The following is a 27,241-nucleotide window of genomic DNA, read 5'->3' as shown; positions in this document are numbered from 1 at the left end:
AGGTATCTTTCAAATGTTCTAGTTTTCTAGAATTAGGTTAATAAGCTATTTGTTCAGCACGTTGTAGGCTTAAGTTTTCTGTTTATATACAGTAATTTATAGAAAAATGAAACAGTGCCCTAGTATATACTGCATCCTTCCTTTCCTCAGCCATCCTATCATTTTTTAGCATCCTTTTTGTTCTTTATCTGGCCTTGTTCTTTCCTCATCTGCTTTCTGTATGTTTTCCCACTTAACCTACAATACTGTATCAGAGGTTCTCAAACTGTAGGATGTTTTGGGAATCACTTGGTGGGTTGTTTAAAAATGCAGGTCCCTTCCAAAGAGATCGATAAATATGGGTAGGTGATAGGACCAGAAGCCTGCATTTTTATTAAGGGGCTCAGGTGATTTTGATGCAAGTATCCCGAAATGCAAAGTTAGATAAATGCTGGTTTAGCTTCCTTTTCTGAAGCCTTGCTAAATATCCTATTTAATTCAGAGTTCTTAATCAATCTCTAGCCACTTTTTATTGTTTATATTTCTCCTGGTTTCCTACCAGGTGGTAGAGCTACTTAGTGCTTTAAAACATGGACAATACCAAGGAAGTCTCATTCATGACAAGTCTAGAAATAGCCACCAGCTTCTAAGATTTAAGGTCCGGTCTTGCATCTACTTTATTTGCATATGCCTCCACTAGTTGTGTGGAGCTAGTAGGTTTCCCTGGGCTTAGGTCCCTCCATCTGAAGTGGCATTATTGTCCAAGAATCATAAACTTTTACAGCTGTAAGAGGCTTTGGAGATCATCCTTCACTGGAAAAAACAGAGTGGTTCAGTGAATTGTCTAAGGTAAAACTGGATTAGACCATAAGCCTAGCATTTTTTTTCTACTTCATTAATGTTCCTTTGGAGTATGTTTCTTTATCTCCTCCTTATCCCATCTGCCCCTTAAAATTCTGGGAAAAATGTAAAGAGCTTCATGTGTCCATAAAATGATAATTTATATATAAGGAACATAGTATTCTATATGTTAGTTTTTCCAAACAACTTAAATTCAAATGTTTTAAAATTTTAAAAGTGAAATCTTAAATATACAAACCCATAACTTATCCAGTAAATTAGATTAGAAAATACTGTTAGCGTCATCATAGTGAATACCAATTTAATCACTTCGGGTGGCATTAAAACACTCTGGTCATTTTAAGAGCAGTGTGGTTGACCTCCCATATGTCACTTCAAATCCTCTTGGCCTCTTACTTGAGCCACTAGTATGGCAACCAGTTTCAAGCAGGACTGGGCAACTGCACCTTGCCTCCTGGCTTCTGACAAGCTACAGGAACTGCTAGGCATTTGGGCATATACAACTTGGGAGAGGTGTGGGGCCGTCCTCTAACCCCCCTTCAAAGACAATTCAGAGGCACATTTCATAAGGCTCCTCAAGATCAAGCCCTAGTACTATGTTGTTTCCAACTCGATGCATCCTTGATTGGCTTTCCTGCCATCTGTTTCATTTCCCCTTCACTCCTGTTCCCTGGGATCACATCCCCAGTAAACTATTGGACGCAAGCTTTTGTCTTGGGCCATGCTTTTAGGAGAACCAGAACCAAGGCTAAGACAAGCAGTAAAAAAACACTGGCAGGCAGAAAGATGACTTTTAAGAAATTCTGTTATATATTTTGCTTGGTGAATGCATATATTAAAAGTTTTTTTAAATTTATTTATTTTTGGCTGCATTGGGTCTTCGTTGCTGCACGCGGGCTTTCTCTAGTTGTGGAGCATGGGCTCTAGACGCATGGGCTTCAGTAGTTGTGGTGCACGGGTTTAGTTGCTCCGCAGCAGGTGGGATCTTCCCGGACCAGGGCTCGAACCTGTGTGCCCTGCATTGGCAGGCAGATTCTTAACCACTGCACCACCAGGGAAACCCTTAAAAGTTTTTTGTTTTGTTTTTTTTAAGCTTAAATCACTGCTGATTAGAATAAACCAGCACTACTAACTATAAAACTGAAAACATATCCAGAATTGAATTTTCTAAAAAAGTCACAAAGTTGTTTTACAGAGTTAATTTTTTATCCAGTGCTATTGCTGTAACATTTTAATATTCAACCTCACTTTGAAAAGCTAAGCCACTTATATGAATAGGTCAGTAGCATCTTCACAAAACTATTTTCCATTAACATTAGTTCAAAGTAAGGCTTTGTCTTTCCATTCTGAATCTTAACGAACCAATTATAAACTGTCCGGTCAACATTTTTCTCTTGCCCTTTGCAAATCACTTTTCTCACCTAAAACTTTTTTTTGGTCTTTCATTAGATAAAATGTTACTTCCTCCATGACAGGATGTTTTCTGTGATAAATCTACCTGTGAATTTTGCTATATACTTAAGTTGGTTTTGCTTTACAAATACGTACAATATGCAGATGTCCTTTTCATATTTTAATCTTCATAGCTTCTGAGGTAGAGTTATAAAAGAAGTTCAGAGAACTCAAGTAATTTGCCCAACGTCCAACATATAATAAATATGAGAACTGGAACTTGAATTCTGGTCTTCTGATTCTGAACCCTGTGAAGGTGACTGACCCCAGCCTGAAATAACTGGTATTTCCACTATGGACCGACTGAAATTTTATCAAGAATAATTTTTTTTATATTCAAATAAGGTCTCTAAAAAAAGATAAGTTATAGCCATACATACAAGAATTTATCTTCAACCTACCTATTAGTGCTTAACAGAAAAGTAGCCCCTTTTTTACCTAGTCCATTGTAATATTTTTTAAAAATATACATAATAGACATTCCTTTAAAAGACAAAAACCCAATAAATAATATGGCAAACCCTTGTCTACACGGTAGGAAACAGATTTTCATTTTATGGACCTCTATATGCTCTTGTTTGTCAGTTTGTTAAAATAGGAAAAACGGCTGGTATCTCTTCTAATGAACAGCATAATTCAATCATGTATAAACCTTTCCCCCGCTGCAGACACAAATTCATTCTTGCTTTGGGAATATGCAGGTTTTAAAGCTGAAGTGATCCTTCTGCAAGTTACAGATACACAACATTTAAAACAATGTTGAAATTCTAAGTCTTTAACTTCAGTTGGCATAGACAATTTTGAATCTTCAGCTAAACTGGAAGCCATTAGTCTTCAGATTTCCTGTTATATTTGCTATAAAGCATTTCAAGAGATGGATTCCAGAATAGGTCACAGCACTGTGAAAAAAAAAGAAAAAAAGCAAAATCATTTTCTTCCTTACTTCAGAGGTAGTAACAGATCTGAATTCATCTAACTCAAAATCTGTTTACAAACTCATGTGAGTTCCATGTATGAAACAGAATGTCTTAATCTGTCCTACTTTTCCTCTCTTCCCCCAGCCTCTTGAAGTATTCTAAATCTGGAGATCCACATTATCGGATCTATGTCCTTCATGATTCTAAAAATTTCACATCTACTGTTTTGCCTTTTATTTTCCAGACTAAAAGTGTTTGTTTGTTTTGTTTTGTTTTTTATTGCAGTATAACTGACACATAACACTATATTAGTTTCAGGGGTACAACGATTTGATATTTGTATATATCGCAAAATGATCACCACAATAAGTCTAGTTAAATCCGTCACCATTTATAGTTAAAAAATATTTTCTTTTCTTGTGATGAGGACTTTTAAGATCTTCTCTCTTAGCAACTTTCAAATATGCAATATAGTATTACTGTAGTCACCATACTGTACATTACATCATCCCCACGGCTTATTTTAGAACTAGAAGTTTGTACCTTCTGACCTTCACCCATTTCTCTTACCCCCAACCTCTACCTCTGGCAACCACCAATCTCTCCTTTGCATCTATGAGCTTGTTTTGTTGTTGTTGTTGTTTTAAATTCCACATGTAAGTGAGATCACACAGTATTTGTCTTTCTCTGACTTATTTCACTTAGCATAATGCTCTCAAGGTCCATCCATGTTGTCGCAAACGGCAAGGTTTCCTTCTTTTTTGTGAATGAATAGTATTCCACTTGTGTATACACAATGACCCTTGAACAACATGGGTTTGAATTGCATTTATCCATTTATATGTGGATTTTTTCGATGGTAAATACTACAGCATTACACCTGGTTGGCTGAATCCAGGGATTTGGAGAAAATGTGGATATAGTGGGTCGACTATAACTTATACTTGGATTTTCGACTGGGCCAAGGGTCAGAGCCCCTAACCCCTAACACTATTCAAGAGTCAACCGTATAATACCACATTTTCTTTATCCATTCATTCACCGAGGGGTGCTTAGGTTGTTTCCATATCTTGGCTATTGAAAATAATGCTGTAACAAACATGGGAGTGCATATATCTTTTCGAATTAATGTTTTCATTTTCTTCAGATATATATCCAGGAGTGTAGTTCCTGGATCACATGGTAGTTCTATTTTCAGTTTTTTGAGGAATCTTAATACAGTTTTCCTTAGTGGCTGCACCAATTTACATTCCCACCAATAGTGCACAAGGATTCCCTTTTCTCCACATGCTTGCCAATACTTGTTATTTCTTGTCTTTTTGATAATAGCCATTCTAACAGGTGTGAGGTAATATCTCACTGTGGTTTTGATTTGCATTTCCATAATGATTAGTGATATTGAGGATCTTTTCATATACCTGTTAGCCATCTGTATGTCCTCTTTGGAAATATGTCTATTCAGATCCTCTGCCCATTTTTTTAATCCGATTAATTAATTAATTAATTTATTTATTTATTTATTTTTGGCTGCATTGGGTCTTCGTTTCTGTGCGAGGGCTTTCTCTAGTTGTGGCAAGTGGGGGCCACTCTTCATCGCGATGTGCGGGCCTCTCACTATTGCGGCCTCTCTTGTTGTAGAGCACAGGCTCCAGAAGCACAGGCCCAGTAGTTGTGGCTCACTGGCCTAGTTGCTCCGCGGCATGTGGGATCTTCCCAGACCAGGGCTCGAACCTGTGTCCCCTGCATTAGCAGGCAGATTCTCAACCACTGCACCACCAGGGAAGCCCCGATTTTTTTTTGTTATTGAGTTGTATGAGTTCTTTATATATTTTGGATATTAGCCCCTTATCAGATATATGACTTGCAAATATTTTCTCCCATTCAGTAGGCTGACTTTTCATTTTGTTGATAATTTCCTTTTAAAACTAAAAGCTGTGCAGAAGCTTTTAGTTTAATGTAGTCCTATTTACTTATCTTTGCTTTTGTTGCCTTTGCTTTTGGAGTCAGATCCAAAAACTGATCACCTACACTGATGTCAAGGAACTTAGGGCCTGTTTTCTTCTAGGAGTTTTATGGTTTCAGGTCTTAACATATTCTTCTGCATGTGGCTGTCCAATTTTCCCAGCCCCATTTATTGAAGAGACTGTCCTTTCCCCATTGTATATTCTTGGCTCCTTTGTAAACTAATTGCTCATATATGCATGGGTTTATTTCTGGGCTCTCTATTCTGTTCCACTGACCTATGTGTCTGTTTTTATGCCAATACCGTACTGTTTCATTACTATAGCTTTGTAACACAGTTTGAAATCAGGAAGTGTGATGCCTCCAGCTTTGTTCTTTCTTAAGATTGCTTTGGCTATTCAGGGTCTTCTGTGGTTCCACACAGCTTTTAGGACTGTTAGTTCTATTTCTGTGAAAAATGCCATTGGAATATCTTCTGTTTTGCTTTTTATTTCCCAGACTAAAATTCTGATTTCTTTAATTTGTTCTTTTTGTCTCAAAGATGCAGTTACCATGATAATGTAGACCTTTTTTCATGATTTTTTAAAAAAATCGTCAGCATTATTGTGTCTATTATTAGATCTATCTTACTGTATCCATCCATATCCTTTCATCCATCTGTCAGCATGGAAGTGAACACATGGTTTCTTGGGATACATGGACTTTTATGGAAACACTATGACGTTTATGGATACAGGTATGGTGTATACCTGTATATAAAACAGGTAAAATATTTTCTGCTGTATTGCTAATTCTCTTTTTGATAAAGTACAGCATTTTAGACTTTTTGACCAAAGCTGCCTACTTGAGAACAGCCCATAATGATTCTCAGTTATAACTGAAGTTGCACATGTACGGTTTAAAGGAGCGATACAAGTTGGATAGTCCACACACTAACTATGGCACCGTGAACTGATTTGCAACATTTCTGTTAACTCATATGATTTTCTTGTCCTTAAGATTCAGTTCTCATTTGCTTGAAAACCACAGAAACAATTATATTGTGCCTACTTATATATTTCTTCCATACCATTTATAAAAACAGACTGATCCCAGCATCAATCTTTAGGGGTCTTTCACCAATTTTATTTCTCTTCTCAGCTGGGGCAGAGTTCAGACATGAAGGTTAGCACTTAACTTTTGCCAACAGGCTTAAAGGCCAAACCCTGTTGGACTACATGTCTACCCACACTTCCACCTTTCTCCTACCAAGATCATACAGGAAGAGAAGGAAATAAAACCTGACTTACTTTATAATAATTATTCTGTGAGTAGGCCAAATTCTCTTTTGGAGGGATGTACTGGGACTTGGTCAAGCAAATAAAAGCAAGCAGTATAAACAACTCTACTTTCTGAATTGGGTTTTGAGAACTACAGAGTACAACCTGACAACTTCCTGTATGTTGTCACTGTGGTATGGTGAATGTTGAAGTTCTTGAAAGCCAGCAGCCTCCTGCGTGTGTCTCAATTCTTAAGACTTTGAGTGCTGTGTGGCTTCTGCAGTGCCTCAGTCACTTAGTGATACAGTGGCACAGTGATTCCAAGGTCATGCAGCAGAAAATGCTGGCACATCTAAAGAAGGGTATGCCTCTAAAAAGTATTGAGAATCTGATAGTTTGGGTTGTTCGCCTAACCCTGCCATTCACTGACTGACTGACCTTTGGGAAGGAAAGAAACTAACATTTATTATGTGGCTAATGTGTGTCCATCAGTCACAATGCATTTTATTTAATCCTTCTAACTGTCATATTTTTTTACTCAGAAAATGAAATAAGTTGCTTAAAAGCTACTGCCAAGAAGTAGAGGAACCATGCAAAACCATGGCTGTCTGACCCTGAGGTCCATGCTTTTTTTTTTTTCATGCTCTTTCTATTTCAGCAAATACCTCTCTGTAACTTACTTCACTTCTCCGACTTGTAATCGTATCTGTGAAACAGGGATGCTTACTTTGTGGATCAATTAAGTGTTTTGAATGATCTAGTGACATAACCTCCCCCAAGACCATCTGTTTTCAGATAGCTCTAGTTGTTCTTAATGTCAAGCCACAATCTAGCTCAATTGATCTGGTAGCATACAGCTTATAGCAGTGTGAGACTACTGTTTGATCATTCCCTTGTTTTGAACACTATAATTCTACTAATGTAGCTCAAGAAAACATTGTCAATTTTTCCCCAGTCCCATTATACTATTAAACTCAGCTTACAGTCAACTAAAACATTTTTTTTCAATAAATGCTGCTGTTAGGCCATAATTTGCCCATCTTATGTTTGTTTTGCCTTTTTAGATGAAGTCTCACTTCCTTCTTATTAAATGTTTAAAAGAAACAGATATATTTCTATGACAATGCTCAGGGCTCTAAGAAGAATTAGGATTTCATTCCTGCCCCTAGGAGATTCCACTGTATATATGGGACACAGACAAATGAACAGGATAAATACTTGAATGTAAGACAAGGGGGAAAAGCATTTTGTAGGAAAGAATGAAGATGGATTTAGACTGGCATGTTCATAATTACAAACAATTTAATTGTGATCTGGATTTGTAGGAAGAAGAATGACTGCTTAGAGGGCAGTTTCATATACAACTAAGTGCTACTTGGTTTCATTATTTTCTCATAGAAACTATCATAGTGCCTCAAAGAAGTTAGAGTCAGAAAATCACAGGGAAATGGCACTGCATTTTTGCTAGTAAAGAGGTTACTTACTGTACCCAAACTGTACACTGAAAAGACAAACTCATGTTTCATTGCTAAACCACATCTAATATCTCAAAAATTGCTGCTCAGGAAATAACCATCCTGTCTGCTACTGATGCTTAATTCTAACTTATACGAAGCATTTCTTCTTTGCACATCATCCTTTAAAAGGAAAATTCTTATCCTTCACAGACTGAATGAGCTTTCTACCATAAAGATGAGTTGTTTTTCTTTAGAATTGAGAAGGAGATGGTAGTATCTTTATTATGGCTGTTGTTTAGGTGATTTAAAAAGTAAAACGTTTTCACTTCTACTGTGGTCTAGGGTTGAAATAGGCTGAGGTAGAAAGATCATGAAGATACTACAGGGAAGATTCAGCAAGAATCTGCAGAAAAAAGAAAGAATAGAGGGAAGAAAAAAATGAAAGTGTTGATGGGTTGTACCAATAAATTATGGTGCATAGTCTTCCAAACTCCTCTAATTTTAAGTGATACCTCAGCTACACTGATTTAATACTAAAGGTTGTTAGTACATAAAGTTATATGTTAGTACATAAAGACAATTCAACTCTTACCTTACAGGAAACAACTGAGGAAAACATCCTTGTGTTTTAGTGTCAACAAATTTCTGGATCTGAAGGACTTGTTTTAAAAGATGTCCCTTGGAAGATTTGTCAATTTTTGTCAATACCATCTGTAGGAAAACAAATATTTAAGCATTAGAAATAAAGTACAGGTGACCCTTGAACAACATGCGCTTGAATTGCAAAGGTCCACTTATATGCAGATTTTTTCAATAATAAATACTACAATATTACACGATCTGTGGTTGATTAAATCCACAGATGTGGAACTGCCAATATGGAGGAACCCCGAATAGGGAGGGTTGACTGTAAGTTACACTTGGATTTGTGACTGCAAGCAGGGTTGGCGCCCCTAACTCCCACACTGTTCAAGGGTCAACTGTTATTTCTTAATATACAGTTTTATACATTAGTTACAAATTTCAATAACAACTAGGTGACCTATGCAAGTTTCTTAATCTCTCTGTACATGTTTCTTCATCTATAAAATAAAAGCAATACCTCCTAAAGGAGTTGCTGAGAAGATTAAATGAGTTAACGTATGCAATATATAAAGCATACACTGTATAAGTTTGCTGTTTCCGATGCTTTAACTACACAGGGCCATAATATCTTGGATTCAAGACCAGTGAAAAGCACCCTGGAGCCATATTTGCAATTGCCATATGCCAAATGTTTCATACGATCACTATATATCTTGTGGTCTAAGATACAGAAGTGAATATTATTAGGTTGATCCATATAAAACCTCCAACTTATAATCATTTTTGAACTACATAATTGTTCTGCCTTATATGTAAACTTTAAAGGAAAAATTAGAAATCAGGCTATTTGTAGGTTGTAGCCAATATAGTTATATTCCAAGCTATATCGATATATAGTTATATTCCAAGTAAGCCTAGATTCTACTAGGTTCAACAGTAAATACTTTGAATAATTTACTTACTCAAAGACAATTATCAATACATACTAGAGGAAGGTCAATGCATGGATGATTACAAAATCAATTAAAAAGTAAAAGCTTGATGTATCTGTCAGAGGTTTTCCTAGGGAATTTCTATAAAATTAAATTTCCTGACTAATCATTTATGCTTTTCAGTTACAAAAAAATTAGTGATTGTAAATCAACTATACTTCAATTAAAAAAATATTAATGGCAGAAGGAGTGAGAAGCAGAAAAGTGAAAGTCTTTTTTCATAAAAGCAAATATGCTGATATTTAAAAGGAGACATAATTCCTCTATCACAACTTCTTTTCCAAAGAAGAAAGGTTAATATTTCCTTAAAGTTAAAACTGAGAAAAATATATGATTCCACAAAATGGTATCTATGATATCAAATTAGGAGTACTATCACTATCACTTAATATAACTGGTTGGGCAATATTTGGGCTTTTTTTTTTTTTTTTTTTTACTACGTAGACTATGTTTATCAATCCTTTGGCTCCTCATAACCATAAATTATCTCTAATGTTTCACAGGGCTTTTGCAAACCCCAAGAATTCCGTAACCCCAAGAATACAAAAAAGTTTCTGACTGGTAACATGGTTTGATTTGCATTAAACTCCAAAACCACTACATTTTAGTGGTTTTCAGACATTGTTTTGAAACCAAATTATAGTCAGTGGGCTCTTTTCCTTAGAGAGGAACTTTCAGACTGCCATTTTATCTGGAAAACCTACAAAGCAAAATAAATGTGGATACCAACCTACCAATCTGTATTCTATTCTAGGGTAAACAACAGTAACAACTGGTAAGATATTCTCATAAGAAATTTTGTTTTCCTTAAGAATATAAACATCCTACTTATGTGTGCTGGAGCCTACTATATTCTTGTGATGTTCTTAAATTCCAGATTAGTTTCGCAAATTTTTCAGTTGCAGTTTTGTTTACATTCTGATAAGTACTATCTGCCAAGCTGCTGTTAAGGAGCTACTAATGAGTCGTAGCAAATATTTATATTGTCATTTTAAAAAAACCAAAAAAACAAAGAAAAGCACTTAGGAACACTAAATGAACAGTTTAGAAAACTTTTACTTTGACTATAATTTTGAAAACTTAAAAGCTAGGAGAAGGAAAAGGGAATAAAAGTACCACAGAACTTATTTTAATATTAATGGCTGATAATTGAAAAGATTGTTTAAAAGGTACTCCTTTATCTTTTGAGGAGGCAAGACCTACTCTTTCATTAAAAAGATGTACACATGTGCACATGCACACACACACACAGACACAGAGGGAACTTGTATTTCTAATTGCAACTATGATTCAAAAGAAATACCTACCACATAAGGTAATGCAAATTCTTCACACATTTCTATGGCAATGTTGTCAGTTTTTTGAATTCCAACAACACTATCCACTAACAAAAATGTTCTCATCAAACTATAAGAATGCAGAAAAGAAGATTAACGGCAATATAAAATATACTCATTCATTTCTTCCCCCCAACCTTCACTATACTAAGAAATTTTACTTTGAATAATTATCAGTTCAAAATTTAAAAATTTCTTTAAGCAAAATGAATTCTCAATTCACTGTGAAGTCCATCCTACAGTCCAACAGGTCTCAATGTTGTTTACATTCAGTAACTAAATTCATTAATATTAATTTATTTCAATAGCATATATTGGACATAAGATATTCTGCCTAGAACTGGATACAAAGATGAATGAGCCCCTTCCTCTAAGAGCTTGAACTCTAGTGGGAGAAAGAAACAGGAACCCAATTAACTATAAGTTACCATAAAAATGTCTAAATTTTCAAATATTACTTTAAGGCTAACAGATAACAGAAACCAAACACGTTATATTTTGTATTTTCTTTTGCAAGTATTTTATCTTAGTTTCTATGTAAAGCTACAACAAGCAAGGTTGTAAACTTGTACCTTGCTTCAAAAGGTTAACATTAATTTTTCTATATATTGTGCAATGCTTGAAACATAGACCTGCTACTTGACTACGTATGGCAACAAAAAAAGGTAGTATTTACAGAGGCTGTGATGTCAGAAGTATTTTAAGGATAATCATAATTTACTGAAGTTTATTTAAATCTGGTAACTACCACATTAACCAACAATTTTCATTTTTAAAAACAGCCAGCTTAGAGTTTGGTATAAAAAAATTAATAAAGTCTGCTGAATTACTATTGATAGTCTCAATTTAGGAAAACTGAATTTAAGTTTAAGCTAACTTACAGGAAAAAACTAAGCAGGCAGTATATACCGTGCTCCTAAATACTGTATTGTAGAATATTATGAGAATAAAGTGGACTTTCTAAAAAAGTCATTTGATAAAACTGAAGTGTTCATCATGTGTAGAATGTCCTAGTCATGAGAACGTTTGGGGATTCAACATAACAATTATAAGAAAAATGTTTTTCTTACTTCTTTCGTTCTTTTAGATAGGTTTCTACCATGTCAACAAAATCTTCAGGTGCTCTATAGCCATAACCTGGCATGTCCACCAATGTAAAATATTTTCCAACTTTGAAAAAATTCATTTTCTTTGTGTGGCCCTGATAAAGTAAATGGAAAAATAAAAGCTTTCTTAAAATATGTCCTTTATATATTTCATGACTCAAAATATTTTCTGTTCAATTAACAATTACTTATTAAAAACATAAAAGTATTCTGTATATAACCCTATGCTGATGATGATACAGGAAAAGAAGACAGAAGACAAGTGGCTGGAGATAAGCTTAGATGATACTACTTCTTCCCTCCAATTCATTTTTTAAAGAGAATCTATACGATTTAAGAACTTTAGATTCCATATTAGAAATAACGTAGGCAAAATATTTTCGAGTCTTTCCTATTTCATTAGCTCCCTCTCAGTGAAAAAGTTATACTGTTCTAAATAGTACGACTGCATTAGTCAATATTCTCTGATGAACAATATAACTCCACTTTAAAGAGGAATGAATTATGGCACAGATAGGTTAAATTAAATGCTTACTATCAGTCATACAAGTTTGCCTAACACCTAGATGCAAAGCCTGATAGATTATTATGCCTAGACTATAACTTTCCTAAAATCAAGATGTTTTGCATGTTTTATTAGATGGGTTTAGTGCTTTCATTAAGCATTTTTTAAAAAGCATGTACAACTGTAAAATGTGCAACTAAAACTGATGTAAAGATGATAAAAAAAAAGTGGTTTATTCATGTGGTTTCGTGTCCATGGACATTATTAATCAGAAAAGGAAAGATTAACACAAATAACTTTAAAAGTCAATTGTTTAGAACTTAGAAGAAATATTTTCAGAGGAAAGATTTTATAAATGATGCTTAGGTTGCCAGGCAGCTTTTGTGTCTACCTATAGGAAAATAATTTTAGAATTACAGATTAGGAATGTCAAGAATACATTTCTTCCATTGTCCTCTCACAGCAGAAAGGGAACAACCCTACCTAGAAGTGAGAGTTTAGCTGGGGTATTTGGCGAGGCAGGGCAGGAGGGAGTAAGGCTAGGAGGGTTAACAAATGACTACAATTGGCAGGGATGGTATCAGGGAATCAACCACAGGAAGAACTGCAGAGCAAGAGAAGACCAGTGAAGCCTCAGGGAAGGGTTCCAATGCAAGGAAACAGGGGCAGTGAGCATTGAGTTGGTGCGAACATTTTGCCAAGAATAGATAATAAGGTGAGGGGAACTGAGGTGAGTTTTGAGGAGAGGATATCTTAAATACTGGTAGAGTCTGCATTATTGAGAAGGAAGCAGAGGAAATTAGAAAATGACAGAAAGCTAGTACAGCAGGCTGGCTGGGATATTAGGCACCTAATTTGGCCCTGGGTAAACCGGGAAGTGCCTGATGGGTGTACATATATGAGTTAGCAAGGCATAAAAGATTACAGGAGGAAAAAATAATACATTTTAAAGCTGTTTTCTTTAAAATCAAAGTAGAAGTAGATGATCATTCTCAAAGAAGCAAATATAGAATGACACTAGAACAACTCTTTGGAAAAGACTGGACTAAGGAAGATTTCCCCAAGATACTGGCAAGACTACTAAAATAACTCCAGATACACTTTCTTTTCTTCAGAGAAATACACAGGCATTAATGAAATGTCTTACATTAGTACTTGTGTGAAAGAAATCACTTTTCTAGGAACATGGCAATGATGGTTTCTTCTACCCCCCCCCCCAACATTTATTATTCATCTTAGTCAATTCAGAGATAGTTAGATATATTTTAAATTTTAACATACCGGTTTTTTGGAGACTCTAACTTCAACCTCTGGGGCAAGTGAAAATAAAGCCTTTATTAGAGAGGATTTTCCAACATTGCTTCTGCCTATAAAACACACCTTATACAAGCAAAAAGAAGATAATTGAGTACTAGTTTATATATATATTACTATATAATGTATTAGCTGCAAAAATCTGTGAATACGACTCAGTCTTGCCTAACCATAAAAAGTGGCTTATGGTTAGTCAAACCTCAAATTCTAATAGACAGCTACTATCTACTAAATGATTTCAATGTGGCAGGTACTGTTTTAAAAGCACTTAACATATTTTCTTATTTACTTTTTACAATATCTCTATGAGACTGAAAATATTCGTATCCTCATTTTACAGGTGATAAAACTAGAGGCAGAGAGAGGTTAAAAAACTGGTCCAAAATTATAAAGCCAGAAAGTGAAGAAACTGGAATCTGAACTCAGGGCATCTACATCCAGAACCTGTGCTTTTAATTACACTATGCCACTCAAGAATATCTGCAACATTTATTAAGAATTCCATATTTACAAAGCTTTTTTGAAGTTAAAAACTAGACGTGTTTCAACAAAACTGGCTCTACATTTGGAACCCCATTTCCCCACAAACTCTCAAAGTACACCATAACACCATTATAATTACTCCTTTCTCTTGACCTTTCTTGTTCCAATTAAGCTTTTCTCCTTTAGTCTGAATGTAGAAAGCAACAAAATATTCCTAATATTAACCATTAATACACATGGCTCGTCTTTTTAATACAGTATTGAAGAAAGTAAAGTATTGGAAGTATTGGAAGTAAAGTAAAGAAGTATTGGAAAATCAGTGCTTCTAAATGAGGGCGGTACCGCCCCCTGGGGTGTTTTAGAAATTTGTAAGCGCATTTTTGGTTATCAATAGGATTGGGTGGCATTTAGTGGGCAGGGGCCAGCAATGCTACATATTTTGCAAAACTGGGGTCAGACCTTCAGAATGAATTGATTTGGGTCCTGGAAAAATTTCAAATGCTCTCCCAGATTAAATCCAATGATAATATACAGATAATAAAACTGAATTAAAAAGCCAATTACACAAAAAGTCCAGTAATTTAGAAAATTGAAAATCGATGCTATCTCAAAATCATTAAGTGATTTATGTACTCTTAAATTATTACAGCAGTTCTAAATATATTAGCAGAAAAGTTTCAGTGCAGTGGTACCGTTATCACAAGTATGTAAGGAGGTCAGAGCCTTCATTTAACAGACAGAACAAAATAGTAAACTGCAGGACATGAATAAAATGCACACTCACTGAACTGCACTTAAGTTGTTTTAAAAAATCTTATACATTATTGCCATCTATATATAAGTTTTTTTTGCCACAATAGGAAATTTAGATTGGGTGAAAATTACGTACTGATAAGAATCACTTCATTTGTGAAACTACTATACTTTCCATATTCTTCACTTTGTCTAATTTGTCTCGGCATATATTCTCTACTGCAATTAATTAGAAAAAAGATAGTTAATTTTTTAAACGCCTTTTAAAGTGTTTTATATTCACTATCAAAATAATTAAAACTATATCTGCTTACTTTGTTATAATAATGATATGCGTCCACAGAAAGTTAGTAAATCTCTCCGGTTTGCTGACAAGAAAGAGATGACAGCAAAATCCCAGCCCAAATCCTCAGCACCCGCATTCGGCTGCCGTTCTCACCTCAGGACGGCGGAGGTCCGGGGCGTGGTCGAGACGCACAGCGGAGCTGAGGTACTCGATGCGGTTCCGCGAGGAGGCCGTGAAGACGCTCTCCGCCCTCGCGATGTCATCCAGGCTCGGGTCGAAGATCTTAAGGTGAAGGTCGGGCCTCGAGCCCGGGACGAAATGCCGCTCGAGTTCTTGCAGTGGGAACACGAGCTTCGTCAGTTGCTTGCTGGGCAGCCGTAGAACCTCCGCGAAGGCCTGGGACGTGCTGTAAGCTCGTCTTCCGCTCCCCAGCTCTGCCCCCACCGCAAACAGCCGGCCGACGTCAAGCCGCAACCGGCGTGCTGCCATTTTCCTCTCCTAGAAGCCCCGCCTCGGGCCTTCGTGCCGAAGGTCTGAACTGCGCGTGCGTGACCCCGCTCCCGTTACGCCTGCCGGGAATTGTAGTCTCCGCTGGCTTCGCTGGTTCCCGCTTAAGCTCTTCGCGTACAGAGAGCCGGAGGCAGGTGTTGCTTCGCAGGGGGAAAAGAGTTCGCTGGGTGCCTTTCACACTCTGGCCCTGACACCTGTGCCTTTGACTTGTATGTCGCTGTGGGGAGGCTGTTTAACGATTTTCAGAGTTGAAGAGACATATATGGCTGTGTGAGCCTTGAGGCTCAAATGAAGAAGAAAACGTGTGAAGCTCTGGTGGATTTCAGGCCGGTTTGCTCTTCACAGTTTCTGGTTGTCTCACGGACGTTGACGTTGTACAAATCACTAGGAAAAACACTTTCGCAAAAATGAAAAGGGCTGGTGAGAAATGTAGTTGAAAAAGCGCCTGTTCATATTTCATTCAGCCTTCTCTATAGTTGCAGGAAATGTCATTAAATTTTAGAGATTTCTTACAGAATAAAAGAAAAAAAAACAGTTTGCACAGGTGTTCGAGTTGTTTCATTGAAGTTACGTAATGACATCTTATTTCAAAAGTTTCTTTTCAAAGCAATTCAAACCGATCACTGCTGGAATGGGAGATACAGGGATCATGATAAAATGAATATCTGTAAGATATTCCTGCTTAAAAGACGATGGGTCTTCTAAAACCTTAGCAGCAAAAAGCATACCAATGTTAACGCACGGTCTTTTGAGCGATTCCCCAGGTTGTTCAGTGACTAATAAGGGCAATTCTTGAATTAATGTTACACAAAAGTTAATGAACAGGACCAACGACTTGGAGAGTAGCCTGACCTGCCGGCCGGCTAATTTTTTGTTGATCTTTGCATTAGGCTTTGAGGCTTTCCTCCTTACCCTAGTCTCACTCCTCCAAAGAAAACACTTCATTGTAAACATCCAGACATTTTGGATATATATAGTACCATGTATGTATTTTAACTCAAAATACTGTTCTAAAGCCTTTAAAATTTTTTAAACAATATATTTGGAAGTCTTTTTATATCAATACGTACCGACCTACATGATTGTTTTTTTTTTTTTTTACAAAAAACAAACTAACCCTAAACTACCATAAAAACACAAAGTCCTCATTCACTCCAAGCACTAGTTAGATATGAGAGGGTGGCCTCTTCTCTTGTTATCATTGTTCACATGTGGTTTTCACATTGTCATAGTGACATTTTCCTACATGATTGTTTTTAATGGAGGCATATTATTACGTTTATTTCTCCAGTGTCTTATTGATCACTAATTAGGTTTTGTTATTACAATGCTACAGTGAGCACTCATGAATAGATATCTTTGCACACTTGTGGAAGTAGGATAAATTCCTAGAAGAGGACTTGATAGGTGCATAAGGTGTGTGCACTTTTATTTTTCATATTTCTGTAGAAAAATCATCTAAAGAAATTGCAACAAATTACTCCCTAATAACAGAGTATTCTAGCATCAAAACAGGCATTATAAAAGTAGGGTATTATAATGTTATATAATATTGCCATACATAGATGAAAAAATAAAAAAATTATTTTTTGTTTTAGTTAATATTTTCCTGATTATTAAAGAGGATAAACATATTTTGAGATTTTGTTTGGTCATTTGTACTTATTTGTTGTAAACATCATGTTTTCTATTAGGTTATTCACTTTAAAAAATTTGATTTGTAATAACTGTTTCGTTATTGAGAATGTTGATCTCTTGTCTGTCATGTTTTAAAAATATTTTTCCCAACTTGTTTACTTTTGACTTTCTAATAGTACTTTTGATTGTACAGATTTTTAATTTGTAGGTGGCTAAGCTGAACAGTCTCTTATGTATTCTAAGCTTTATGTTATGTTTAGAAAAATTTTCTAAGATTATAAACAAATGAACCTCTCTTTTCTTCTAGTAGTTTAATTTTTTTTACAGTTAAATATTTAATATAATTGCAATTTGTTATAATGAAAAGAGTCTGCTAGGAATTCAGCTTTATTTTTTTCCAAATGGTTAGCCATTTGTCTCAACAATATTTATTAAATAGTCTATCTTTTCTTCACTGAATGTGTATGTGGGTACATTTGCAGACAACTCTGAACTTTGAAAGTGCTTTCATATGTGCCATTTCATTTCTAACTTTGGGGTCCCAGGTGTGGACATAAACCCGAGCATGAAGGACTTTTGCCAATTCTTACAAGGGTTTGAGAGGTGTTCAGGGATTAATAGACATAACAGTACTCGTTTTGTAATCCTGCATGAGGCATTCATAGCTGTGAGGCCCGCTAGTCAGAGGGAAAAAGCTAGAAACCGGAGGAATTAGTGTAGGGGAAATATCTCCATGTGGAGCTGCAATGGAAATCATAGGGTACACAGGGAATTGTCAAAGTCCAGGAAAATCAGGCCAAATCAGTATTGAAGGGAATCCAGTCTGGTGGATGAATGTTGTAATAGTATTATCTGTTTTCTGGCAATATTCTGCCTCTGACTGTGGGCAGCATCTTGGTTCCAGGTGGTCTGTCTGCATGAAGTAGTACCCTAGCTAACGGTTTTGGATTGGGAGTCAGGATCCTCCTGGATAGGCAGGGTGTCAGGGATACCATTCAGAATAGGATTTAAGTCCTAGTGGGAAAAAGGAGTGTGAATTAGGAAACCAAGCAGCTACTTAGTCAGGCAGATTCCATAGACATAACAAGGATGTGAGATAGGGCTTGAATTGATCTAAGGGCATCTTAGCACTCCTCCCAGAGAACTGTGGAAAACCCACACTTTGTTTAGTTCCACAGCACTGAGGTCAAGACATACTCGCTAAGCTGTGGTACCCCAGGGAGGCTGATAAATGAGGACTGTATTCATGGACTGTACTGTTCTGTACTCCTTCCTGTATAATACTGTAGTGTACATTATCTCATACTGAGAGTGATAAGGCACCCCTGGTCAATTCCACCATTTGTTCATTCATCAAATATTCATGCCAGGCACTGTACTAAGAGCTGGAGGTATAAGACAGTAAATGAAACAAAAAAGTTTCTGTTCTCATATGTTATGGTCTTGAGACAGTAAGTAAAATAAGGGTATATTAGATAATGAAAAATGCTTAGGAAAAAGCTAAAGCTGGGTAGGGAGGTTAGATGTGTATGTGTGTAGAGACATAGGAATGTTGCCATTTTAGTGTGATCTTCACTGATAAGGTGACTTTTGAGCACAGATGTTAAGGAAGTGAGGGAATAACCATATGATTATCTGGGAGAAGTATTCCAGGTGGAAGTGTGAAGGCTCAGAGACAGGAGTGTGTATGGCTTGTTTGAAGAATAGCAAGGAGGCCAATGTGGCCAGGATGGAGTAAAAAAGATGGATGCTGGCAATGACTCTAGCCAGCTTTGGCTTCGATATAGACATTTGAAGTGAATGTATGCATAAGTTATTTTTAGCTGGTTGGCATCCCTTGTGTAGGGAGGACCCTCCTACGTCTACTCTATGTGGTTCTAATGGGCCCATCAATTAAAGAACTCCACTCTTCTGGTCGCAGGAGGTGGGATTTGGTTACACATTGTGTGTATTATGACAATAACAATTACTTGGGTAATGTGCAGGTGATCGCAACCAAGCCAGTCATTATGTTAAAGTTGGACAGGCAGCTGGCTCTACCATTAAACCTGTGTCATGATGTTGGAATGTGAGGCCAACACTCATGATGGCTGATGGCTATTCTTCACTGCTACATGAAGGATACCTATGGGGATTTAAGAGGGAATGAAGCTAACACAGAAAGAAAAACAGTATTGAGAGGTGGGGATGGGAGGTGGCGTGACTCCTGATGACCTGTGTTGAATATCATGTTCTCTGTCCCTCTGCTGTCCAATCACACAAGTCAGTATGCTCCTCTCCTTGTTTACTGAAACTGATTTGACTTGGATTTGATGGCAGCCAAGAGTCCTGTTTAATAGAGATTTTAAGATGATGTGTGGTTCCTTGTGTAAATTCAGAGCCCTCAGACTACCATGCAGGGTAGCTGGAATGTCCTATGTAAATTTCAACCCTATTATAGAGGAGTCATGGTAAAGCTTTAGGGCTTAGATTGCCTGTGGCTGCAGGTTAAGCAGGGCCAAACTATTACCCTGCCTTAATGTAACAGCTGGACTTTAGGAGGCTTAAGAATCTTCCTTCCACTCAGGATATTTCCTCATCCAGTGGATATTCATGATCTTTGGTAAAGGTCAGTAATCTGGTTATGTTATGAAAATTAGCAGAGTTCAGGATGTGTTTATAGTCATCCTTCTGAGAAAAAGTACCTTCTGTTCGACAGCTTAGGAGGTAGTTCACCACAAAGTTAACAAGATTTTACTATTTAATATGATTTGGAAAGGTATTACATACTTTATACACACTCCTTAGAATCAGCTTTCATTGCTAAAACCTATCTGACCTAAATGCTATAGTTATACTGTCATGTTTATCTAATAAGAATGGAAGGAACATAGATAGAACAGGGGTGGGATCTTACCATTAGGACAGGATCATCTCAGTTATTCCTTCAGTGATGTCTGTCTCTATAACGAACCTTCATAGAATTCAGAGTGATCTCAATTTATGTCCAAGTCCTGTAAGTGTTAAGTTTAGAGAATCCATCAAAGACATGAAGAAGGAAAACATTGTAGGCAGAATCGGTGACATCAGAGAGTTAGCAAGCATAGAATACACATAGATTAACTCTCATCCTAGGCTAGAAATGGTTTGAAAGCTCTAACAGAAGCAAGGGCAGAGATTCTAGGAAAACACAGAGAGAGGTAATGGATTAGGTCTCAGTGTCCAATTTACACAAGACCTTTTCCTACCATACTTTCCCCCTTGTTTTAAACAACAGTAATTAACATTTATTGATTGCGTGCCATGCCAGGAGTTGATCTGGGTGTCAGGAATCAGAGAAACATGGTTACAATCTAATTTGGATCTCAAAGTCTTGTATTAGGAAGACACAGTGTATGAATGAGAGTAACATGGAAGAGCTTTCCACGTGTAACTTAAATTGCTTGAATTGTAATAACTACTGTCTGAGTGAATGCTATAAACTAAAAATGCATTTAATTATACTTTTTAAATTTTTCTGTGCAACAGCTGATTAAAAAATTAAATTACATATCACCTAACATGTTGACCCAAATTTATGGCACACATATGTAACATGATGTATGATTTGTCCACCTAATTTCCTAATTAGGTTATAAATTGTTATTCTTGAAATTTATTATTTGACCATCATTCAAGAAACAACAGAGACATAATTCTTATAATCCTCTTCTTTGGGAGCTCATCAATCACTTAGTTTCAGTTTATATTTCATTAATGTATCTTTAGAGAATATCTCTAACAGAGAGATTTTTTTTTCCTTCAGAGAAGCTTTTTGAGCCTTCTTTTAAGGTTATGCCTACTGTACTAACAGATTTCTAGAAAGATCTGGAGATTAAATATCAGACCTTGATCATGTGTAGGAGGTGATTTCTTAGAATGATTTGGGTTTGGAGGAGGAGGAGTGTAGAGCTTCACTTCCTTCAAGGCTGTTTTTCTCAATAAAGAGAAAAACAGTTGTTTTATGTAGTCAGTTGTTCTCACTTGTAACTGCATATTTGCTCTCTCTACCATACTAGTGCTATTAAAATATTTTAGAACTCTCTTCAACTTGTGTTTTTATATTATTCAGTTTTTATTTTTGTTGTTGTTGGAAAAAAGCATTTTGCTGTTCTCACAGATAATTCATTAACATTTTAATTCTTATTACCTATTAGGCAAGATCATTTTGATGGGCAAGTTTACATTCTATCAATAGTATGCCTCTAATTTATATCTTCATTGCCTTACTGGAAGTGAATGGTGTGTTCTCTGGCACCCTGAATAGATGAGATGACATTCCAGAGGCAGAGATGTTGAGATAGATTCAGGTTCTTTAACTCACTCACAGGTAGATTGTGTCAGTGGTCCCCAAGACTACTCCCCAAATTTGGTGATTCACTAGGTGGGCTCACGGAACTCAATATATGGGTGTACTCATGGCTATGATTTATCCAAGTGAAGGGATACGAAGCAAAATTGGTAAAGGGAAGGGCACTCAAGGTGAAGTCTGGAGGAAACCAGTCACAAGCTTCTACGAGTCATCTCCCAGGGGAGTTGCACAGGATACACTTAATTCTGCCAGCAGTGAACTATAACGACACGTGTGAAATGTCCACTGGGAACATTCACCTGAGCCTAGGACTCCAGTGTTTTATCATGGGCTGGTCATATAGCACATAGTGCTTGTGTGGCTGACTGTGGTCACTGAAATTCCAGACTCACAGAAGGAAAGCAGATGTTCAGCCTAAACCACATTGTTTGTACAAACAGTTTAGGTCCACTGAGCCACTGTTATCATTTAGGGGACGTTTCCTAATCAAGTTCTCAGATGCCAATCTTGCAAGCAAGCCTTTTTAAGGATAGCAGTCACAGGCCTGCTATGTTAACTCTTTTCTGCACATAGATTAAAAGGTTAAAAAAAAATTTTTTAATGAGGAGTTTCTTATCTGCACTTGTGAGATCATATGCTTGTAGAAAAGCTAAATTTCAGGTTTTGCTCTAAATACAAATGACTTTTCTAGAGATTTTTGAGAAAGGTGGGACAAACCTGCTCTAGTCATTTGAGTGAAACATGGCAAAACTAGAACTCTTTATGCTGAAGGAGGTTATAATCAACATTGCTGTGCCATCTACCTGTCATGAAGTATGGAGACCCTAAGAGCAGTGCAGTTAACATTAATGGTTGAATTGGTATGAACAGCAGAGCCTAGGGTAACTAAGTGAATCCTGGGGTATTTAGCTGCAGTTGAGTGCAGTTAGGTTCTGGAATATTCCCTCCAACCTCCTTACTCACCCTCCTTCATGAGCTGGACAATACATTTCAAAGAATGTTTTGTGATTACTTTTAGAAAGGATGCTTGGATAGAAGTACAAGGCAGTTACCTGATAGGCAGATCTCATGGGTGGAGGGCATAGAAGGAGTGGCTGAGCCCAGAATGTAATGCAAGATGGTCTTCATGCTGTGGGGTACCCCTCTACTGCCCAACTACTACAAGCTAGGGCTTAATTCACTCTTCTCACCCTGTATCTGTATCTGTTATTTGCCAATGTAGCTAACTGATTTTACCATGATAATATGAGCTCACAAACTTATATTACAAACCCAGAAGCCAAAAAAAAAAAGATAAAAGTAAAAAAAAATCATTCTAGATGTAATCAGAGTGAACAGATCTGGTAGACACAGAATTTAAAATAAAACCAGTAAATATTCACAGAGAGATAAGGGGGAACATGAAAAACATTAAACAGGAAGCTTCAAAGAAGAACCAATTGCAGATACTGGATATGAATGTATTATTGTTGAAGTAAACATCACAATGGATGGGCTTGATAATTGAATAGCAGAATGAATACAGCCAAAACAAATGGTGAGCTGGATGATCAAGTTAAAGAACAGTCTAGGAAAGTGCTGGGGACGGGTAATAAAATGAAACATAAAAAAATTAAGAGCTGTGGGGAGTAGAAGAAGAAATGTTAGTATCAGTATTATTGGAGTCACTGTAAAATAAATGGAGAAAAGTTAGTATTTTAAAAAATAATTATTGAAAAAATTTCCAGAATGGGAGATGTGAAACCTCAGTTTGAAAGGGCTCATACAACAGAATAGATGAAAGAAACTTTATGCCTAGTCATATTAAATTAACATTTTAGAGCACCAAGTACAAAAAGCAAATGTTAAAAATTTCCAGAGGATAAATGCAAGTCAACTACCAAGCAATAGGAGTCAGATTAAATCTTCTGGGTAGCAGCACTGAATGCGAGAAAATAATAAAGTAGCATTACTAAAGCACTGTAGAAAATGAACATCAAGCTCAGTATATTTTATTGTTGACTAAATAAGCAATGACACACAAAAGCATATTCTAACAACCCAGAACTAAAACTCTAGTCTAAACCACTGCTATTCTAAGTGCAAGTCCAAGAAGTGTTTGTTATCCATCTGGATGAGACAAGAAGCATATGCAGGAATATAAATGAATACACTGCTTCCTTTTTTTTTTTGATAATATCTTGTTAGGGGAAAAAAAAAAGTAAGCTGGACTAAACTGTGTGCTTAGAAATACAGATGATTTAGACTCTGGCACAAAGTTCTTTTTTCTAAAAATATCAAAACTGATATCAAACAGTTTGTAGACTAGTGCTGGTTCAGGGACAATATTTTGAGTAGCCTGTTTGCAGAGGATATCATTATGAGGTGTGTGTGTACTGGAGGTGCACAAGACCATAGGAAAATGAACATGAGCTTAGGTATTTGTCTTGGCTTCGTGGTGGAAAGAAGTTTTAGATATTGATAAACTTTAAAACTTTATAGAAAAAATAAGCATCAATCTGAATCTTATTAAGTTGGGCTATCCACTGTAAGAATAAAAATAGGATGTAGATCTTTTAAAATAGAATAAGAAAATGGAATTCTTCTAACGGGAGTATTAGAAAAAGATGCGTAAATTTTAAAAGTATGGTAAATAGATAACTGGAAATAAGATGGCTGAAATATGATCTAATATCACAGCAATATAATAAATATAAATAGTTTAACCCATAAAATGATACGATTCACACATTGGTAAACAACAAAAACAAACACAATGAAAATGCAACGTTCAAATTCATTAGGTAATTCTATATGCTGTCTTTGAGACAAAGTTTAAAATAAAATATGTAGCCTCTTAACTTCTTTTAAACTATTGGAAGGAGACAGATGGGGTGGGCCCGAGCCAGGAGGTAGCTGAGGTGATTAACATCTTGAATATAAGGAACTTCAATATATCAACAAAAATTATAGTTAACTCAAATAGAAAGAGAAAAGGCTAGGCAAAGCACATTAATGGTCAGTTTACTGAGGAGGAAAACTGAATTGTATAGAAACAAGAAAAGGATTTATGACATAATTACACAATGGCTTATGAATTATATATGTTTTATGACTCTTTCAAACATAGATAGACCATCAAGAGAAGACTCAGACTTACATAATAGTAATTGAATTTGACCATCTCTGATATTTTGCCAACATTTGGCCTTATACAAATCATAGGTTTATATTTTAAAACTTTTTTGCTTTGAAGTTCTATTTGTTAAGGTAGGAGGATAAAACACACTTTATTTAACAATTTGTTAGCTTGACTTATAACTTTAAAATATTTAGACATGTGCTATGTGGGCCTCCATCTGTACTCTCATGTGGGCCCAACAAATATTAGGAGTGGACTGATAAAGGAGAAAGAATAATAAAAGAAAATCATAGCAGGCCTTTGTACCTATTGTGGAAGACTATACAAGCATAACATTGGTTAAACAGTGTATTAATTTTCTGTTGCTGCTGTAACAAAATACAGCAGTTTAATGGCTTAAAACAACTTTTGTCTTACAAATTTATTGTCTTACAGTTCTGGAGGTCAGAAATCTGAAATGCCTTTAACTGGGCTAAAATCAAGGTGTCAGCAAGGCTGTATTCCTTCTAGACGCTCTAGAGGAGAATCTGCCTCTTTGCCTTTTCCAGCTTCTACAGGCAGCCTGCCTTCCTTGGCTCTTGTCTCCTTTCTCCATCTTCAAAGCCAGCAATGTAGGGTCTTTCATCTCTCTGACTCTGAGTTGCTTCCTTCCCTTTTTCCCCTATAAGGGTCCTTGTGATTATATTGGACGCAACTAGATAATCCAAAATAATTTCCCCATTTTAAACTCCTTAACTTAATCACATTAGCAATGTCCTTTTTGCCATAAGAAACCTATTCACAGGTTCTAAGGATTAGGATGGACATGTTTGGGGGAAACATTGTTCTGCCTACCACAAATGGAGAGTGGGAATGGGAAGGCAGGTAGAAATTGGAGCATTTGGAGGAATAGTTTCATTTTTTACTTTATATAACTTTGTGCTACTGTTTAAATTGCTTTCGCAAAGAGGATACTACTTTTATAATAATAACCATTAAAAGTATATTTTGATCCCTCTCCATTTTTTGTTTCTTTTTATAGAAAGTATATTTTATATCATGCATCTCTTTGCCTTTTAGGAGAATTATTTCAAATGGCCTCTTAAAGTCACTGTGTTTAACCCCATTTAATAGAGATACAAATTGGTATATATAGAGCATAACTGAGTTACCTAATTTTTATACTTGAATAAAGGGACAATCTTTTGGAAGAAGAATAACAGTGGAATAAGAGACTATAAATAAGATTTTTAAAAAGATTCCTTTCAGCATGTCACTTCCCCAAAACTAGTTCCAATCTGTGTATTGAGTCTGATTCTCCATAATACTGATACCCCAGGGCTCAAGGAGTTGTTATTTGCTTCCAAATGGGCCCAAGTTAAAATTTAAGTTAAATACCTGATGACATATTCCTGGGAAAGCTTAACTCTTTTAGCGGTAGTAATAGTTTATTTCTCTTTTTTCTTGATCCTCTCATGTCAGCAAACCAAATTTAAGCAGTCATAAAATGCATTATCTTAGAAGAGAGATTATTTAATACATGCACAATGGACAAAGATAAAAGCAGCCTACCCTTCACATCACTGCCCACATCCCTTCTCCCCAATGTATCTCCCAAGACATTCTAATGGTCTGGGTTTCCTCCCTCTGGATGGAGGTGCCTCACAATAGATACTGTGGTGATGATTTGCTTTGGAAGATGGAAGCGTGGCTGCTGTGTTCCCACTGCCGTTGGTTCTGGGGTTTTCATTTTGAAAAATTAGGGTTTATATATCAACAGGTGGTGAAGCTCATCTCTGATTCATTCTCCCCAAGGTTGGTGCATCTCCAGCAGGAGCTCAGTCATAATTGGCTTAGGACAATTTTGTTAGAACCAGGGCACCACTTCTTATAGGTATGATTGCTTTATCATGTTCACCTAAGTAAAATATAGAAACACTAAACCAGATAGATCTTATCTACTTCCTTTTTTTGATACAGAGCATTCAACATCCAAACAGTCTCATAACCTTCTCCCCCACCGACAAATGTGAGATGATCGTAAAAATATTCCTTAGAAAATTCCCCTAGACATACTTTCAAGTCATACTAAACCACTCCAAAATTATTGGAAGTATATTAAATAAGATGAATTAAAGCATACAAGAAAGAAACGTCACTAGTAGGAAAATAGTCACAGAAACATAATTTAGACAGATATTAATACAGCATAAATGATTTCAAGGAAAAATAATGTAGGACTTATGACTTTTAAAATTCTTAAATTTGATGTATGGAATATCTGAGCTTTTATGTTTCATTAACATAGTCAAGTCTACAAGTGACCAAAATAAACAAAGATTTTAATAGAGCAGATTGTGGAAAGTTGTGATAAAATGGAGCAGCTACCAAATGCACGGGTTCTTCAGCTTCTGG

General features: G+C 36.2%; 1 protein-coding gene across 3 annotated transcripts; it reads right to left on the bottom strand.

Moving 5' to 3' along the window:
• Positions 1-1,627: 1,627 nt before the first annotated feature.
• GTPBP8 (GTP binding protein 8) lies at positions 1,628-24,261 on the bottom strand. 3 transcript variants are annotated; one of them, XM_082394789.1, is made up of 6 exons: positions 15,402-18,130; positions 13,694-13,792; positions 11,872-12,002; positions 10,772-10,871; positions 8,480-8,598; positions 1,628-3,191 (listed from the first exon to the last, which is right to left on the bottom strand). In XM_082394789.1, exons 1-6 carry the CDS (start codon positions 15,735-15,737, stop codon positions 3,101-3,103), a joined length of 876 nt encoding a protein of 291 aa, XP_082250915.1. In that variant the 5' UTR covers positions 15,738-18,130; the 3' UTR covers positions 1,628-3,100. The 3 variants fall into 3 exon arrangements, with proteins under 3 accessions (XP_082250915.1, XP_082250914.1, XP_082250916.1); XM_082394788.1 differs by lacking the exon at positions 1,628-3,191 and adding an exon at positions 6,269-8,290 and having other exon boundaries at positions 15,402-18,136; XM_082394790.1 differs by lacking the exons at positions 1,628-3,191; positions 11,872-12,002 and adding an exon at positions 6,269-8,290 and having other exon boundaries at positions 13,694-13,722; positions 15,402-24,261.
• Positions 24,262-27,241: the final 2,980 nt, after the last annotated feature.

This window comes from Balaenoptera borealis, assembly GCF_965194805.1.
Source record: "Balaenoptera borealis genome assembly, chromosome: 5".
Classification (NCBI taxonomy): domain Eukaryota; kingdom Metazoa; phylum Chordata; class Mammalia; order Artiodactyla; family Balaenopteridae; genus Balaenoptera; species Balaenoptera borealis.
Note: the sequence above shows the minus strand (reverse complement) of the source record. Positions and strands in the feature narration are given on the sequence as shown.

Excerpts from the sequence above, each read along its gene's own strand:
- GTPBP8 (XM_082394788.1), bottom strand. The coding sequence starts at position 15,737 with ATGGCAGCACGCCGGTTGCGGCTTGACGTCGGCCGGCTGTTTGCGGTG. Across the intron at positions 13,793-15,401 it reads CGGACCTCCGCCGTCCTGAG|GTGTGTTTTATAGGCAGAAG; the intron begins GTGAGAACGGCA and ends TGCTTGTATAAG. Across the intron at positions 12,003-13,693 it reads TTAGAGTCTCCAAAAAACCG|GGCCACACAAAGAAAATGAA; the intron begins GTATGTTAAAAT and ends TTACTTTATCAG.